The following is a 15,541-nucleotide window of genomic DNA, read 5'->3' on the forward strand; positions in this document are numbered from 1 at the left end:
AGTTTTTATGGAGTATAATTTTTTGAATCAAACTCGAATAGCAGGATGCTCGGCTCTAAAACTGATAAATATATTTGAGTGTGTGTGTGTGTGTGTATATATATATATGTGTTAAGATTCAAATTTCGAACTCGAATTCGAGTATAGTTCGATTGATATTTAAGTCGAGTATAATTGATCTCAAATTTTACCTATTTTTCATTAAACTGAGTTTGGGCTTGAGGTATTAAAGCTCAATCGATCTCGAATTAAATTTCGGGTTGAAATATTTTGAATGGAGTTGAGCTCGAGCTTCCAACTATTTAACTTGACTCGGTTCGATTGCACCACTAATTTATACAACTTTCAAAATTATTGTAATATATAATTTAGAACTATATTGCTGCATGTATGCATGGTTTTATGATTGTGGTTGTATTGGTTTATTAGTATGCTACTTTTATTACATGGGATCAAATTGCCTTGTGCGCCTAAGAAATATAGTCCAAGAGCTCTCACAGAATAGAGAGATTTTTCTAACATATCAATTTTAAAACTAATAACAATTATCTAAATTATAAATAAAATAATAATTAAAATAATATATTATTTTATTTATCTATTTTATTATATTTATTTTATATATTTTTTAAATAATTAAAATAATTAAAAATTATATTATGTATAGTATAGATTACACGTTATTAGATAAATTTTATGAAGATCGACAATCCTGATTTTGCAAAGCCTCTTCTCACACACTCTTCAATTCTCTCAATAGCAGAGCCGATAATGCTGTCTGTCCGTCGTCACTACCATCAATAATAGTAGTATTTTTGAGTTCGAGATCAGATAAAAATATATAGATATAGTGATAGATGATGGTTTTACGAGTTATCGATTAAAAATGTTAAAATTTTAAATTTTAAATTATTTTAAAAAAAATTATCTCTCTTAACGTTTAGAAAAAAAATATATTTTTTAAAATTTAAAATAATCTGAAATAATTTGCAGGCTCCTCAACTTTAGATAGAGAAATAGAAAAACAACCTCCCAACGAACGGAGATGAAATGACCGTCCCGTTTTTCCCAAATCCCACGACATCTCCCCGTACTCCCTCGCCCTCGGACGCATCCCATCCGCCTCCTCATCTCCCCCCATTATCCTCCCCTCTTCTCCTCTGCCGCTGTGCCCTGCCGCTGGCACCGGTCTAGCCGTCGAGGGCGCCTTCCACCCCGGCGTCGAGACCGCCGCCCCGCTCCGTGCCGAGGGCGTCGAGGTGCGCGACGCCGTCGTCGTCATCGACCGCAAGCAGGGCGGCCGTGAGAATCTCGCTACCCAGAGCATCCGCCTCCACACGCTCACTACGCTGTCCGATGTCCTTCGGGTGCTACACTGGCGGGCGGGAGATCCCCGCGTAGGTCCGCGGTTAGGTGCAGCAGAGGAAACCGCCGGTAGCGGGTCTTCCCCACGGTGGCGACGCACTCCGCCATCCCTGCCGAGCCCAGCCTCCCGCCGCCACCATGCCGCCTTTGAGCTCTTCCGCGACCTCTTCCCCCACATCAAGTCATCGCTGGTCCGCCAAGGTCTTGCATCCATTTTAATATATATCTATCTATCTATCTATTTATATATATATATATATATATATATATATATATATATATATATATATATATATATATATATAAGCATATTCTCAAGACTCTGGATGGATCTCAAACTTTCAGTAGAGTACAGCTCTGGTTATTTGTATCGGAGACGGATTGTGCACTTCGGTCCAAACATGGACCCCCTTCGGGCGGATGCACACCGTCGATCGGTGGGTGATCCAACGGTGGACTCGCGTATCCTTGCGCGCGGTGCGGAAAGGCGGACCTCGGCGCGTTTAAACGTACTTGGACTCTCGCGGCAGCTTGGGCACCGGCGACTATAAATTTTCTTTTTTTTCCAGTTCTTGGTGGAACAGTAGTAGCTTTGAGGCCACCAAAAGCTCAGCCATACATGGAGATGGACCCAGAAAATATTGAAGCAGTGATTCACCAAAGATATGGAGTTCCAGAGGGGGAGAATAGCGGCCCTTCTTTGAGGTTTCCTCCTGGCTTTAACTTCAACCCGAACGATCAAGAGCTGATACGTTTGTATCTCGACCGCAAGATCAAGGGTGAGCCATTGCTTTACAATGTATTCAAGGATGTCAATCTTTATGATTACGACCCGGAAGAACTAGTTGGTTAGTACCATAATTTCTTTTTCTCTATAATTTAGAAATATACAGAGCAACTCGATATCTAACGACTTATGTATGTTTCAACTGTAATATCTTATTGTTTATGACATGTTTGTTATGCAATTCTTCTATGTGAGATTTTTTTTTTCCTTCCTTACAAACAAAAAATATATATATTTCATGGAATATCTTAGTTCAATAGTTTTAGTTTTTTTTTAAAAAATTGGTTTATATATGTTAGGTACTCATCAAAGAAATTTTTATTTAGAATATATAAAACAACTTTATATCTAGTGGTTTAAGCATGTTTGACATGTAAAATCTTATTGTTTATGACATGTTTATCATGTAATTCTTCTATGAGGATCTTTTTTTCTTTGCTTGCTATCAAAAAAGTATATATTTTTCATGGAATATCTTAGTTTAATGCTTCAATAGTTTAAGTTTTTTTTTTAAAAAAAAATTGTTATATGTGTTAGTGCTCAGGAAAGAAGCTTTTTTTTTTTTTTAAATTAAGAATATATAAAACAACTTGATATCTAATGGTTTATGCATGTTTCACATGTAATATACCTTATTGTTTATGACATGTTTATCACATAATTCTTCTTTGTGAGATCTTTTTTTTCCTTGCTTCTCATAAAAAAATTATAGATATTTTTTTATGGAATATCTTAGTTCAATAGTTTTAGTTTTTTTCTTTAAAAAAAATTGTTTATATGTGATAAGTATCCAATAAAGAAGTATGAGATTGAGAAAAATTAATAGATGAATGTTCCAGCTTCCTTTTTAGGATTTGTTTGGATGTTCCTACAAGATTGCAGAATTTGTGGATTGCATCGTCCGTTTAAGCATGGCTCTGTATCAACCAAATACCATCCAACCCAAAACCTCCTATCTCAAAGGCTAGGATCTTAGGAAGCCCAAGATAGATGGACTAATAGAACCAATTCTCACAGAATTTTTGGCCTTATTCTGTAGAAATATCTAAACAGGCCCTTTTTTTTTTTTAAATTCTAACCCTTCTACCAACTGAAGTTTAAACACTTTGATTTCGTCAAATAATAGACCCCTCTAGTGCAGTTATTTGTCCCCCCTGAAACTGTCAGCATGGTAGGCCAACCATGCATCACCTGGCAGACTTGTTCAGTATTCACAACATAAGGTTAGTATTTACCGACTACATCTGGTACTTACCTGACAATTACATTATTGTAAGCACTCTCATAGGAGCCAGCCACGTTTTTAACCTACGGCCTCAAAGATGGGAGCAATCTCCTTAACCATTAAAGGTTCAGAACCAATGTGCTTCCATGAACCCATTTAACAAAAATTGTAGTTTCTTTATTTACTGGTAAAGAATAGAATGCTTTTTTTTTTTTGTCCTTTCTTTTTCCTCTGTCTTTCCTGAGATTTTAGTTCCGAGTTAGTTTGTATGCTGCAGCTATGGTAACATGCACTCAGCAGCTGAGATTATAAAAATTTTTTGCTTCCTTGAACTATGTTTCTGATATTATAGCTAAAAATAGATGACGTGTAGAGCACAATGCACAAGTGTAAATGAAAACAAGATTTCAGAATGAGCCCATTACCATGGTCTAGCACTTTAGATTAAGTCTGCACAGCATTTGATTTTGGTGGTACAGGGCCCTTCTTGAACAACCAATAATATGCTTGTTGGAAACTTGAAAAATCTGAATGGCACAGTTGTTTGTCATCATTACAGCGATACTATGTTATTAACTTAGCCTTTTTATTTGTTTGAAATGATGTTATAAACTTAGTACCACCACATATGTTGTGTTTATTGGAAGAAGAGTAATGAAGATAACAGTTTATAATGGAAGAATAACAATCTTATTTTCCCCTTTTTCTTTCACTTAAAAAATATAGTTTTTCAAATCAAACAATGTTCTATGATTAAAATATTAGTTCATTATATGTATATGGATATGTATGTATATATGTATGTGTGTGTGTATGTATGTATGTATTTTGTATGTATACGTATGCATACATGCATATATTTATGTGTGTATGCATGTGTCTACCTATATATATACATAAAAGTAATGAGAACCATTATAAACTTTGGCATAAACTAGTCTAGATTCTAGCATTACTCCTCCAAATCACACTACTAGAATCTTTTTCAGAAAATATACTACCAGACTCCAGATTTCAATAAAGATAAATGACATTATTTTAGCTCACCTCTCTTCATTTTCTTCAAAGGAATACATTTTCTCCCTATGAGCTTCAGGGCAATGTTTTGTTTTATTTGTTCTTACCATTCTAAGTTCAAGTGATACCGTTTTGTCTTTAAATTGGTGAACGCCCATTCTATCCTTTTATTGCTGGTTTTATTTGTTCTTTGTTCTAGGAAATTACGAGCTTTCTGGAGAAGAAAAATTTTATTTCTTTACTTCAAGAACACGCAAATATCCAAATGGGAGCCGTCCAGCTCGTGCTGCTGGTGGTGGATATTGGAAAGCCACAGGGTCTGAAAAGAAAATCTACAATGATGATGATGAGCTAGTGGGAGTGAAAAAAACCTTGGTATACTATAGAGGAAAGGCTAAAGAAAATGATGGTGTAAAGACTGACTGGATAATGCAAGAGTATATAAGTGAGATCACAACTTGCAAGCCTGGTGATTCAATGAAGGTAAGTGAATAATGATTTAATGTAAAGCGAGCTTTATAAGTATTTATTGTTCTTTCTTATTATTTTTTGGATATATTTCTCTTTATAACAAAATCACACATTAAACATACTTATAAAGCTGATATTGTTTCTTCTATCTCTCTCTTTCAGCTTGATGATTGGGTCTTATGCTGCATTCATAAGAAAAGAGGTGCTATAGACAATCCTCACAAGCTACAGAATGTTTCTCAAGCTCAATCAGACATGCCAACCGAACAAGATGCAAAGAATAATCAAAGCTATCAGACTTTTATTGACTCAAATGGTGGCTATGATAATGCCATTATGGTACAACGATTAGTAGCAGCACCAGGTATGCAAATTACTGAATTTAATTGTAGTATGGTCCCATCATTAGCAGCAGAACCAAGTGTGCAAATTACACCAAGCATGCAATTAACTGAACTTAATGATATGGTCGCACCATCAATAATAGCACCAAGTGATCAAATGATTGGTTCTAATGGAATGCTACAACAATTTGCAGTAGCAACAAGGATGCAAATGACTGAATTTAATGGTATGTTCCAACCATCTGCAATAGCACCAAGCGGACAGATGATTGATTTTAATAGAAGGATGCCACAATTAGGAGAAGCCTATGCTGAGCTAATGGATAATCATGATTGCATGGTACAAAAATCAGCAATATCTCCAACTGAGCCAATGACTGATTTCAATTATATGGCACCACGATTTGCAGCAGCTCCAATCGAACAAATGATGGGCTTCTATGATATGACACAGCTCTCTGAAATTGCTGATTTCAATGCTATGAGACAACCATCACCACCAATGACTGAACATAATGGGATCATGAGCATCTGCAATAATCATTCAACCGGGCAAGGTTTCCAACAGAACTTGAGCAATGCAATGATATCTGGCAAAGATCATGTGGATCAGTTCGGAATGGCATATGGTGAAAGAGATGAAGTCATAGGTCCAATGAAACTGCTTTGTTATGAGCCAGCAATTGAAATAGACGATGTTTTAAGTGATAGTATTGAACCAAAAGAGTTAGATGCTGATGAACGTAGTAGACATGATGTTGGTTGCAGGCATGCTGAAGATTTTAGTAAGCTGGATCCATGATTTGGCTTTGGATTTGTGATTTTAGGATTTCTCCATAGAATTACCTTATTAGAATTATGAAATGCAAGAACTTGAATTTTGGGTTTGGCATTTTTTGTGATACTGAGCATCAAAAAGGTGTTTGTTTTTCTAGTATTTTTTTTTGGGTGCAGAAAGAAAAGAAGTGCAAATTTAAGGAAAGCATTTTCTCTCTTCTGATAAAAATATACATTTGTTACATAGATGGTTAGGAGAGCTTTTAGAAGTTTTGGTACTTTGTAGTTGATTCTAGTATTCTACATCTGATACTGAAGTTAGGTAGGCTTGTTGTTCTTGCTAAGGGGATGGAAGAGAAATATATGCATAGTAATTCTGCATTATAATATGCTAGGATCACCTAATTATATTTCTCCAACATCTTTTCCAACTGTATCTGAATATCTTTAAATATCCTGCATTTTTGTAGCTTAATGCTTTCTTAAAAACATTAAACATGACAAGATACTTTTAAAGATATATTTATTTATTTGAAGTAGTCAACAGTCATGATGCCTAATTACAATTCTTTAAACCCTCATATTAATCAACAAGAACTAACTTCAAATGATGAAAGATTTTTGGTTTTATAGCCATTTTATATAGCAAGTGTTGCCATGAGATTTTAGATTCAATGTCATTTCAATTAAAAAAAATCTGTAAAACATGTGGTAGATATACTGCCACGTTTATTGAATAATGAAAGTAGTCATTGTATTGAACTTTCTAAAATATTCTATGAAGCTTTTTATGGTAGGAACTTAAACTCTACTAACTATAGTTTTAACATTTTGTTAGAATATCAATGCCAAGGTTTAAGGTACATAAAAGTGGATGTAGAAAATAACTTGCAACTTGCCAGAGATGGGCAATAAAATCCTTAGAAGTTCTTTCAAAAGTGAATCTTTTCTAGATGCATTAAAATTGCTGGACTGCTATATTACCTTACTTGCAACTCAAAGAGGTTCCGATCAAGGGCTAACATGTGCCTCACATGTTTCTTTTGCTTTTTTTATTGATAAAAACCTAACATGTTTCTTGGGCTACCCAGTTCTGACCTAACCCTTCTTTGAACTTGACCATTCAAAGTGAGAGGAAATAAAATTTAGATTGGCTTGGTCAGATTGCTCAAACTTCAACTAGAATCCAACTAAGCATTGAATCATGTTGCCATTTACCCACTTAAATCCAACCCAGCACAGTCGTATAAAGTTTCAATCATACTAAAGCATTGGTCAGATCTGATTGGGGCCTGTAGATGCATTTGAATGTTATCATGAATCATATCATGTCTAACTAGGTATAGCCTGTGCTATGAATTACCAAGTACTACATAGGCCAACAGCAAATACTTGATGGTTAGTTAAATTCTTGGAAACGTAGATAAATATAATCTTGCTGCGGTTAGATGCTTTTTTACTGCAATTGGGTTCAATGTTTAGGGTTTTGAGAGAAATACAAACGATACATTATTTTTATCATGAAACAGCATACTTGCTAATACCGTTTATTTAGGTTAGACAATTTATATGATCATGGATTCATAGTCACAGACCGATTATTTGGCATTCTATATTTGGAACAGATAAATAGATAGACAGCAGATATATATTAAGGAGACATATGTATATGGATATGTATGTATGTTTGTATGTATGTATTTATATACATATATGTATGTATATATGTATGTGTGTGTGTATGTATATGTATGCATACATGCATATATTTATGTGTGTATGTGTGTGTCTACCAATATATACATAAAAATAATGAGAACCATTATAAACTTTGGCATAAACTGGTCTAGATTCTAGCATTACTCTTCCAAATCATATTACTAGAATCTTTTTCAGAAAATATACTACCAGACTCCAGATTTCAATAAAGATAATGGCATTATTTTAGTTCACCGCTCTTCATTTTTTTCAAAAGAATACATTTTTCTCCCTACGAGCTTCAGGGCAATGTTTTGTTTTATTTGTTCTTACCATTCTAAGTTCAAGTGATGCTGTTTTGTCTTTAAATTGGGGAACGCCCATTTTATCCTTTTATTGCTGGTTTTATTTGTTCTTTGTTTTAGGAAATTACGAGCTTTCTAGAGAAGAAAAATTTTATTTCTTTACTTCAAGAACACGCAAGTATCCAAATGGGAGCCGTCCAGCTTGCACTGCTGGCGGTGGATATTGGAAAGCCAAAGGGTCTGAAAAGAAAAACTACAGTGATGATGAGCTAGTGGGAGTGAAAAAAACTTTGGTATACTATAGAGGAAAGGCTAAAAAAAATGGTGTAAAGACTGACTGGACAATGCAAGAGTATATAAGTGAGATCACAACTTGCAAGCCTGGTGATTCAATGAAGGTAAGTGAACAATGATTTAAGGTAAAGCGAGCTTTATAAGTATTTATTATTCTTCCTTATTATCTTTTGGACATGTTTTTTTTTATAACAAAATCGTGCATTAAACATACTTATAAAGCTGACATTGTTTCTTTTTTCTCCCTCTTTCAGCTTGATGATTGGGTCTTATGCTGCATTCATAAGAAAAAGGGTGCTGTAGATAATCCTCATAAGCTACAAAAAATTTCTCAAGCTCAATCAGACATGCCAACTGAACAAGATATAAATAATAATCAAAGCTATCAGACTTTTATTGACTCAAATGGTAGCTATGGTAATGTCATTACGGCACAACGATTAGTAGCAGCACTAGATGTGCAAATTACTAAATTTAATGGTAGTATGGTCCCATTATTAGCAGCAGAATCAAGTGTGCAAATTACACCAAGCATACAATCGACTGAACTTAATGATATGGTCGCATCATCAGCAATAGCACCAAGTGAGTAAATGATTGATTCTGATGGAATGCTATAACAATAAGCAGTAGCAGCAAGGATGCAAATGACTGAATTTAATGGTATGTTCCAACCATCAGCAACAGCACCAAGTGGGCAGATGATTGATTTTAATGGAATGATATCACAATTAGGAGAAGCCTATGCTGAGCTAATAGATAATCATGGTTACATGGTACAAAAATCAGCAATATCTCCAACTGAGTCAATGACTAATTTTAATTATATGGCACCACGATTTGTAGCAGCACCAATCGAACAAATGATTGACTTCAATGATATGATACAGCTCTCTAAAATAGCTGATTTCAATGCTATGAGACTACCATCACCATGTGCACCAATGATTGAATATAATGGGATCATGAGCATTTGTAATAATCATTCAACTGAGCAAGGTTTCCAGCAGAACTTGAGCAATGCAACATCTAGCAGAGATCATGTGGATCAGTTTGAAATGGCATATGGTGAAAGAGATAAAGTCATAGATTCAATGAAACTACTTTGTTATCAGCCAGCAATTGAAATAGACAATATTTTAAGTGATAGTATCGAACCAAAAGAGTTAGATGCTGATGAACGTAATAGACATGATGCTAGTTGCAAGCATGCTGAAAATTTTACTAAGCCGGATCCATAATTTGGCTTTGGATTTTTCATTTTAGGATTTCTCCATAGAATTACCATATTAGAATTATGAAGTGCAAGAACTTGAATTTTGGGTTTGGCATTTTTTATGATACTTAGCATAAAAAATGTGTTTGTTTTTCTAGTATTTTTTTGAGTGCGGAAAGAAAAGAAGTGCAAGCAAATTTAAGGAAAGCATTTGCTCTCTTCTGATAAAAATATGCATTTGTTACATAGGTGGTTAGGAGAGCTTTTAGAAGTTTTTGAACTTTGTAGTTGATTCTAGTATTCTACATTTGATACTGAAGTTAGGTAGGCTTATTGTTCTTCCTAAGGGGAGGGAAGGGAAACATATGCATAGTGATTTTGCATTATAATATACTAGGATCATCTAATTATATTTCTCCAATATCTTTTCCAACTGTATCTGAATATCTCTAAATATCCTGCATTTTTGTAGCTTAGTGCCTTCTTAAAAATATTAAACATGACAAGATACTTTTAAAGATAATATTTATTTATTTGAAGTAGTCAACAGTCATGATTGCCTAATTACAATTCTTTAAACCCTCATATTAATCAACAAGAACTAACTTTCAAATGATGAAAGATTTTTGGTTTTATAGCCATTTTATATAACGAGTGTTGCCATGAGATTTGAGATTCAATGTCATTTCAATTAAAAGAAATCTGTAAAACATGTGGTAGATACACTGCCATGTTTATTGAATAATGAAAGTCGTCATTATATTGAACTTTCTAAAGTATTCTATGAAGCTTTTTATGGTAGGAACTTAAACTCTACTAACTATAGTTTTAACATTTTGTTAGAATATCAGCACCAAGGTTTAAGGTACATAAAAGTGGATGTGGAAAATAACTTGCAACTTGCCAGAGATGGGCAATAAAATCCTTAGAAGTTCTTTTAAAAGTGAATCTTTTCTAGATGCATTAAAATTGCGGGACTGCTATATTACCTTAGTTGCAATTCAAAGAGGTTCTGGTCAAGGGCTAACCTGTGCTTAACATGTTTCTTTTTCTATTTCTTTTTTTATTGATAAAAACCTAACATATTTCTTGGGCTACCCAATTCTAACCTAACCCTTCTTTGAATTTGACCATTCAAATTGAGAGGAAATGAAATTTGGATTGGCTTGGTCAGATTGCTCAAACTTCAACTAGAATCCAATCGAGCATTGAATCATGTTGCCATTTACCCACTAAAATCCAATCCAGCATAGCTGTATAAAGTTCCAATCATACTGAAGCATTGGTCAGGTCTGATCGGGGCCTGTACATGCACCTGAATGTTATCATGAATCATATCATGTCTAACTAGGTATAGCCTGTGGTACGAATTACCAAGTACTACATAGGCCAACAGCAAATGCTTGATGGTTAGTTAAATTCTTGGAAACGTAGATAAATATAATCTTGCTGGGGTTAGATGCTTTTTTACTGCAATTGGGTTCAATGTTTAGGGTTTTGAGAGAAATACAAACAATGCATTATTTTTATCATGAAACAGCATACTTGATAATATCGTTTATTTAGGTTAGATAATTTATATGATCATGGATTCATGGTCATAGACCGATTATTTGGCATTCTATATTTGGAACAGATAAATAGGTAGACAGTAGATATATATTAAGGAGACAAATATTATGATGGCCACACTATTGACATGTGAAAGGATCGAGGGTATTGGCCAAGTATGGGGGGTTATAAAGCTAAGCTGAATTTAATGGTATGGTCCTATCATTAGCAGCAGAACCAAGTGTGCAAATTATACCAAATGTGCAATTGACTGAACTTAATGATATGGTCGCACCATCAGCAATAGCACTAAGTGAGCAAATGATTGATTCTAATGGAATGGTACAACAATTAGTAATAGCAGCAGGGATGCGAATGACTGAATTTAATGGTATGTTCCAACCATCAGCAATAGCACCAAGTGGGCAGATGATTGATTTTAATAGAATGATACCACAATTAGGAGAAGCCTATGCTGAGCCAATGGATAATCATGGTTGCATGGTACAAAAAACAGCAATATCACCAACTGAGCCAATGACTGATTTCAACTATATGGCACCACGATTTGCCGCAGCACCAATCGAACAAATGATTGGCTTCAATGATACGATACAGCTCTCTGAAATTGCTGAATTCAATGCCATGAGACAACCATCACCATGTGCACCAATGACTGAACATATTGGGATCATGAGCATCTGCAATTATCATTCAACTGGGCAAGGTTTCCAGCAGAACTTGATCAATGCAACGACATCTGACAAAGATCATGTGGACCAGTTTGGAATGGCATATAGTGAAAGAGATGAAGTCATAGATCCAATGAAACTGCTTTGTTATCAACCAGCAATTGAAATAGACAATATTTTAAGTGATAGTATCGAATCAAAAGAGCTAGATGCTGATGAACATAGTAGACATGATGCTTATGATGCTGGTTGCTGGCATGCTGAAGATTATTCTAAGCCAGATCCATGATTTAGCTTCGAATTTTTCATTTTAGGATTTCTGTCATAGAATTACTTTATTAGAATTATGAAGTGCCAGAACTTGAATTTTGGGTTTGGCATTTTTTTTGTGATACTTAGCATCAAAATGATGTTTATTTTTCTAGTATTTTTTTGAGTGCAGAAAGAAAGAAAGTGCAAGCAAATTTAAGGAAAGCATTTTTTCTCTTCTGATAAACATATGCATTTGTTACATAGGTGGTTAGGAGAGGTTTTAGAAGTTTTTGAACTTTGTAGTTGATTCTACATCTGTTATTGAAACCAAGTAGGCTTTTTGTTTTTGCTCAGGGGAGGGGAGGGAAATATATGCATAGTGGTTCTGCATTATAATATACTAGGATCACCTAATTATATTTCTCCAACATCTTTTCGAATAGTATCTGAATATCGTTAAATATCCTGTATTTTTGTACCTTATTGCCTTCTTAAAAATGTTAAATATGACAAGATACTTTTAAAGATACATTTATTTATTTGTAGTCAACCATCATAATTGCCTAATTACAATCCTTTAAACCCTCATATTAATCAACAAGAGCTAACTTTCAAAAGATGAAAGATTTTTGGTTTTATAGCCATTTTATATAGCGAGTGTTGACATGAAAATTGAGATTCAATGCCATTTCAATTAAAAAAAAAATCTGTAAAACGTGTGATAGATATACTGCCACGTTTATTGAATAATGAAAGTAGTCATTGTTTTGAACTTTCTAAATTATTCTATAAAGCATTTTATGGTAGGAACTTAAACTCTACTAACCATAATTTTAACATTTTGTTAGAATATCGGTGCCAAGGTTTGCTGTACCATACCATATGCTGGTACCAAATTGGTATGCATCTTTATACCATACCAATTGTCAATATGCCTGGCCATCTTGTACTATACTATCTACCAATATTGTAATAAAATGGTACCGATATGGGATTCAATACTGAGATGGTGAGAACCTTGATCAGTATTAATAAAGACTAGCAAATACTGCACATAGAAACATGAGCATTCCAAGCATTTAACTAAATGAGATTAAGTGATGCAAGCCTTCTATGATAGCTTAACACAAAAGATGTTCTATGATGCTGTGCTTGTTGGCATAAAAACATGGAGCAACTGAGATCAGCAAGTCCACTGAATCATTTGCTCTATTTATTTGGTGTATGTAATACTAATTTTTCCTGTATTGATGTCTGCAGGACTTCCAGGAACTGAGGATCACAATTCAGAAGAGACAGGAGGATGCTGCTGCTAGTTTAAATAATTTATGGGTACTCAACCAGCACTTAGACTAAATGCAGCATTATATTTTGCTCAGGGACATGTTGTTTTATGTTCATGTCGTGGCAATATATAAAGAGTTCAACAAGATTATTTGACTTCATATCAGCTAGAAAACTCTGAAAAAACTCGGGCTAAGTCATAGGAACATGTAACAAAATTGGAGTTATTTGTGGGCTGTCCTTTACCTGTAAGACCTCTTCTTCGGCTTTGTAGCGATCCCAGTCCATTAGATCAGATTTTTTCAACATAAATTCTCACTAGCTGCAAGACAATATGGCAATTACTGTTTTGGAATAGTAATAATGACAATTCCTCAACCACTTATGTACGTGTATACAGATAGAGATGCCAAACTGTTTATTTGAGGTGGACACTAGCTGTATCTTTCTATTTGGAAATAAGATGTTACTTTTACCTTTCAGATGGAAGATGCACCTGAAAATTCTGATGGAAGTGAGAAGGAGATAACTTGGAGAAAGCACAATCCATCTCACTGGGTAGCACAGTGGAAATTAATATTTCTTTGGAGAGTCCTGTTATAAAATTTTCTCCTTGATGTGTTGTAAGTAAGAACATTTAGCAATGGGAGTAATATTAACCATGGTTGACTGTTATGTAGCATGGCTACATGTCAAATATCTTTGGGAAAGAACTGAGAAACATCTATCTCATTGACATATTAGTACTCCTAGTGTTGCAAGTCTAAAAAAAATGTTTCATATTGCAGACCTACATTTGAGTTGCTACTTGAGCAAAGGCTTTATCCCTTTCATTTGGTTTAAGGTAAATCATAGTAGATGTGGAAAATAACTTGCAACTTGCCAGAGATGGGCAATAAAATATTTAGAAGTTCTTTCAAACATGAATATTTTCTAGATGCATTAAAATTTCTGGACTGCTATATTACCTTAGCATTGTAACTCAAAGAGGTTCAGGTCAAAGGCTAAGCTGTGCCAAACTGTTTCTTTTTCTTTTTTTTTTTTATTGATAAAAACCTGACATGTTTCTTGGGCTACCCAATTCTAACCCAACCCATCTTTGAACTTGACCAATCAAATTGAGAGGAAATGAAATTTGAATTGGCTTGGTCAGATTTCTCAAACTTCAACTAGAATCCAACTGAGAATTGAATCATGTTGCCATTTACCCATTGAAATCCAACCCAGCATAGCTGTCTAAAGTCCCAATCATATTGAAGCATTGGTCAGATCGGATCGGGTCCTATACATGCACACGTTATCAAATAGGGCACAAGAAGTTTGCTCACCTAAAAAGGATCTGGCTCCGATCTTCCAAGTGATAACAATTTTTTTTTGGTAAAATTATGATAATAATTTTGACATCTGCTGTTAGCAATTATATACCTTTCATAGAGCTACAATGCTGGTAGTAATCATAAAGCATTTTACTGCAACATATATCCATGTTTCAAGCCAATGTAGTGGAGGACGGGCTTTCTTCTTGTCTAGCCGAGAAAAGTTGAATTTGCTTATGGTCGGGAGACTGTCTAAAAACTCTACCACCAACAATAATCCCAAATAAGATAAAGTTGTCACTCCAACCTACAAGGCAAAACTATTGGAAAATGATAAAAGGAAAAAATAATAAATATGCTTCAAATATTTGATAGGCTACGCTATTAAATAACTTTAATAGGATAACTGGTTTGGCATGCATTTTCACCAAGATAACATCTATACTAAAGTACAAACAAGTTGAACTAAGTTACTCAAGCTTGACTTGAGTCCAAACTCTACTGATTCAGTTTTTATCGAGTATAATTTTTTGAATCAAACTCGAATAGCGGGATGCTCAGCTTTAAAACTGACAAATCTATTTGAATATATATATATATATATATATATATATATATATTATTAGGTAAAGATTCAAATTTCGAACTAAAACTCAAGTATAGTCCGATTGATATTTAAATCGAGTATAGTTGATCTCAAATTTTGTCTATTTTTCATCAAGCTGAGTTTGAGCTTGAGGTATTAAAGCTCAATCGATCTCGAATTAAATTTCGAGTCAAAATATTTTGAATGGAGTCGAGCTCGAGCTTCCAACTATTTAACTTGACTCGATTCGATTGCACCACTAATTTATACAACTTTCAGAATTATAGTAATATATAATTTAGAACTATATTGGCGTATGTATACATGGTTTTATGATTGTGGTTGTACAGGTTTATTAGTA

At 34.3% G+C, this 15,541-nt stretch overlaps 1 protein-coding gene across 6 annotated transcripts; it reads left to right on the top strand.

The window, feature by feature from the left end:
• Window positions 1-1,032: 1,032 nt before the first annotated feature.
• On the top strand, window positions 1,033-13,940 carry LOC105035739 (uncharacterized). Of its 6 annotated transcripts, none has more exons than XM_073250300.1 (9): window positions 1,033-1,566; window positions 1,711-2,213; window positions 4,594-4,877; window positions 5,028-5,229; window positions 5,404-5,994; window positions 8,110-8,387; window positions 12,843-12,893; window positions 13,255-13,326; window positions 13,762-13,940. In XM_073250300.1, exons 2-9 carry the CDS (start codon window positions 1,985-1,987, stop codon window positions 13,879-13,881), a joined length of 1,827 nt encoding a protein of 608 aa, XP_073106401.1. In that variant the 5' UTR covers window positions 1,033-1,566; window positions 1,711-1,984; the 3' UTR covers window positions 13,882-13,940. The 6 variants fall into 6 exon arrangements, with proteins under 6 accessions (XP_073106401.1, XP_073106410.1, XP_073106402.1 ...); XM_073250309.1 differs by having other exon boundaries at window positions 1,711-2,144; XM_073250301.1 differs by having other exon boundaries at window positions 1,714-2,213.
• Window positions 13,941-15,541: the final 1,601 nt, after the last annotated feature.

Source organism: Elaeis guineensis, chromosome 1, assembly GCF_000442705.2.
Source record: "Elaeis guineensis isolate ETL-2024a chromosome 1, EG11, whole genome shotgun sequence".
Taxonomy (NCBI): domain Eukaryota; kingdom Viridiplantae; phylum Streptophyta; class Magnoliopsida; order Arecales; family Arecaceae; genus Elaeis; species Elaeis guineensis.

Coding starts and splice junctions, on each gene's coding strand:
- LOC105035739 (XM_073250300.1), top strand. CDS start 1,985: ATGGAGATGGACCCAGAAAATATTGAAGCAGTGATTCACCAAAGATAT. Junction 4,878..5,027: donor AGCCTGGTGATTCAATGAAG/GTAAGTGAATAA, acceptor TCTCTCTTTCAG/CTTGATGATTGGGTCTTATG. Junction 12,894..13,254: donor CATATGCTGGTACCAAATTG/GTATGCATCTTT, acceptor TGATGTCTGCAG/GACTTCCAGGAACTGAGGAT.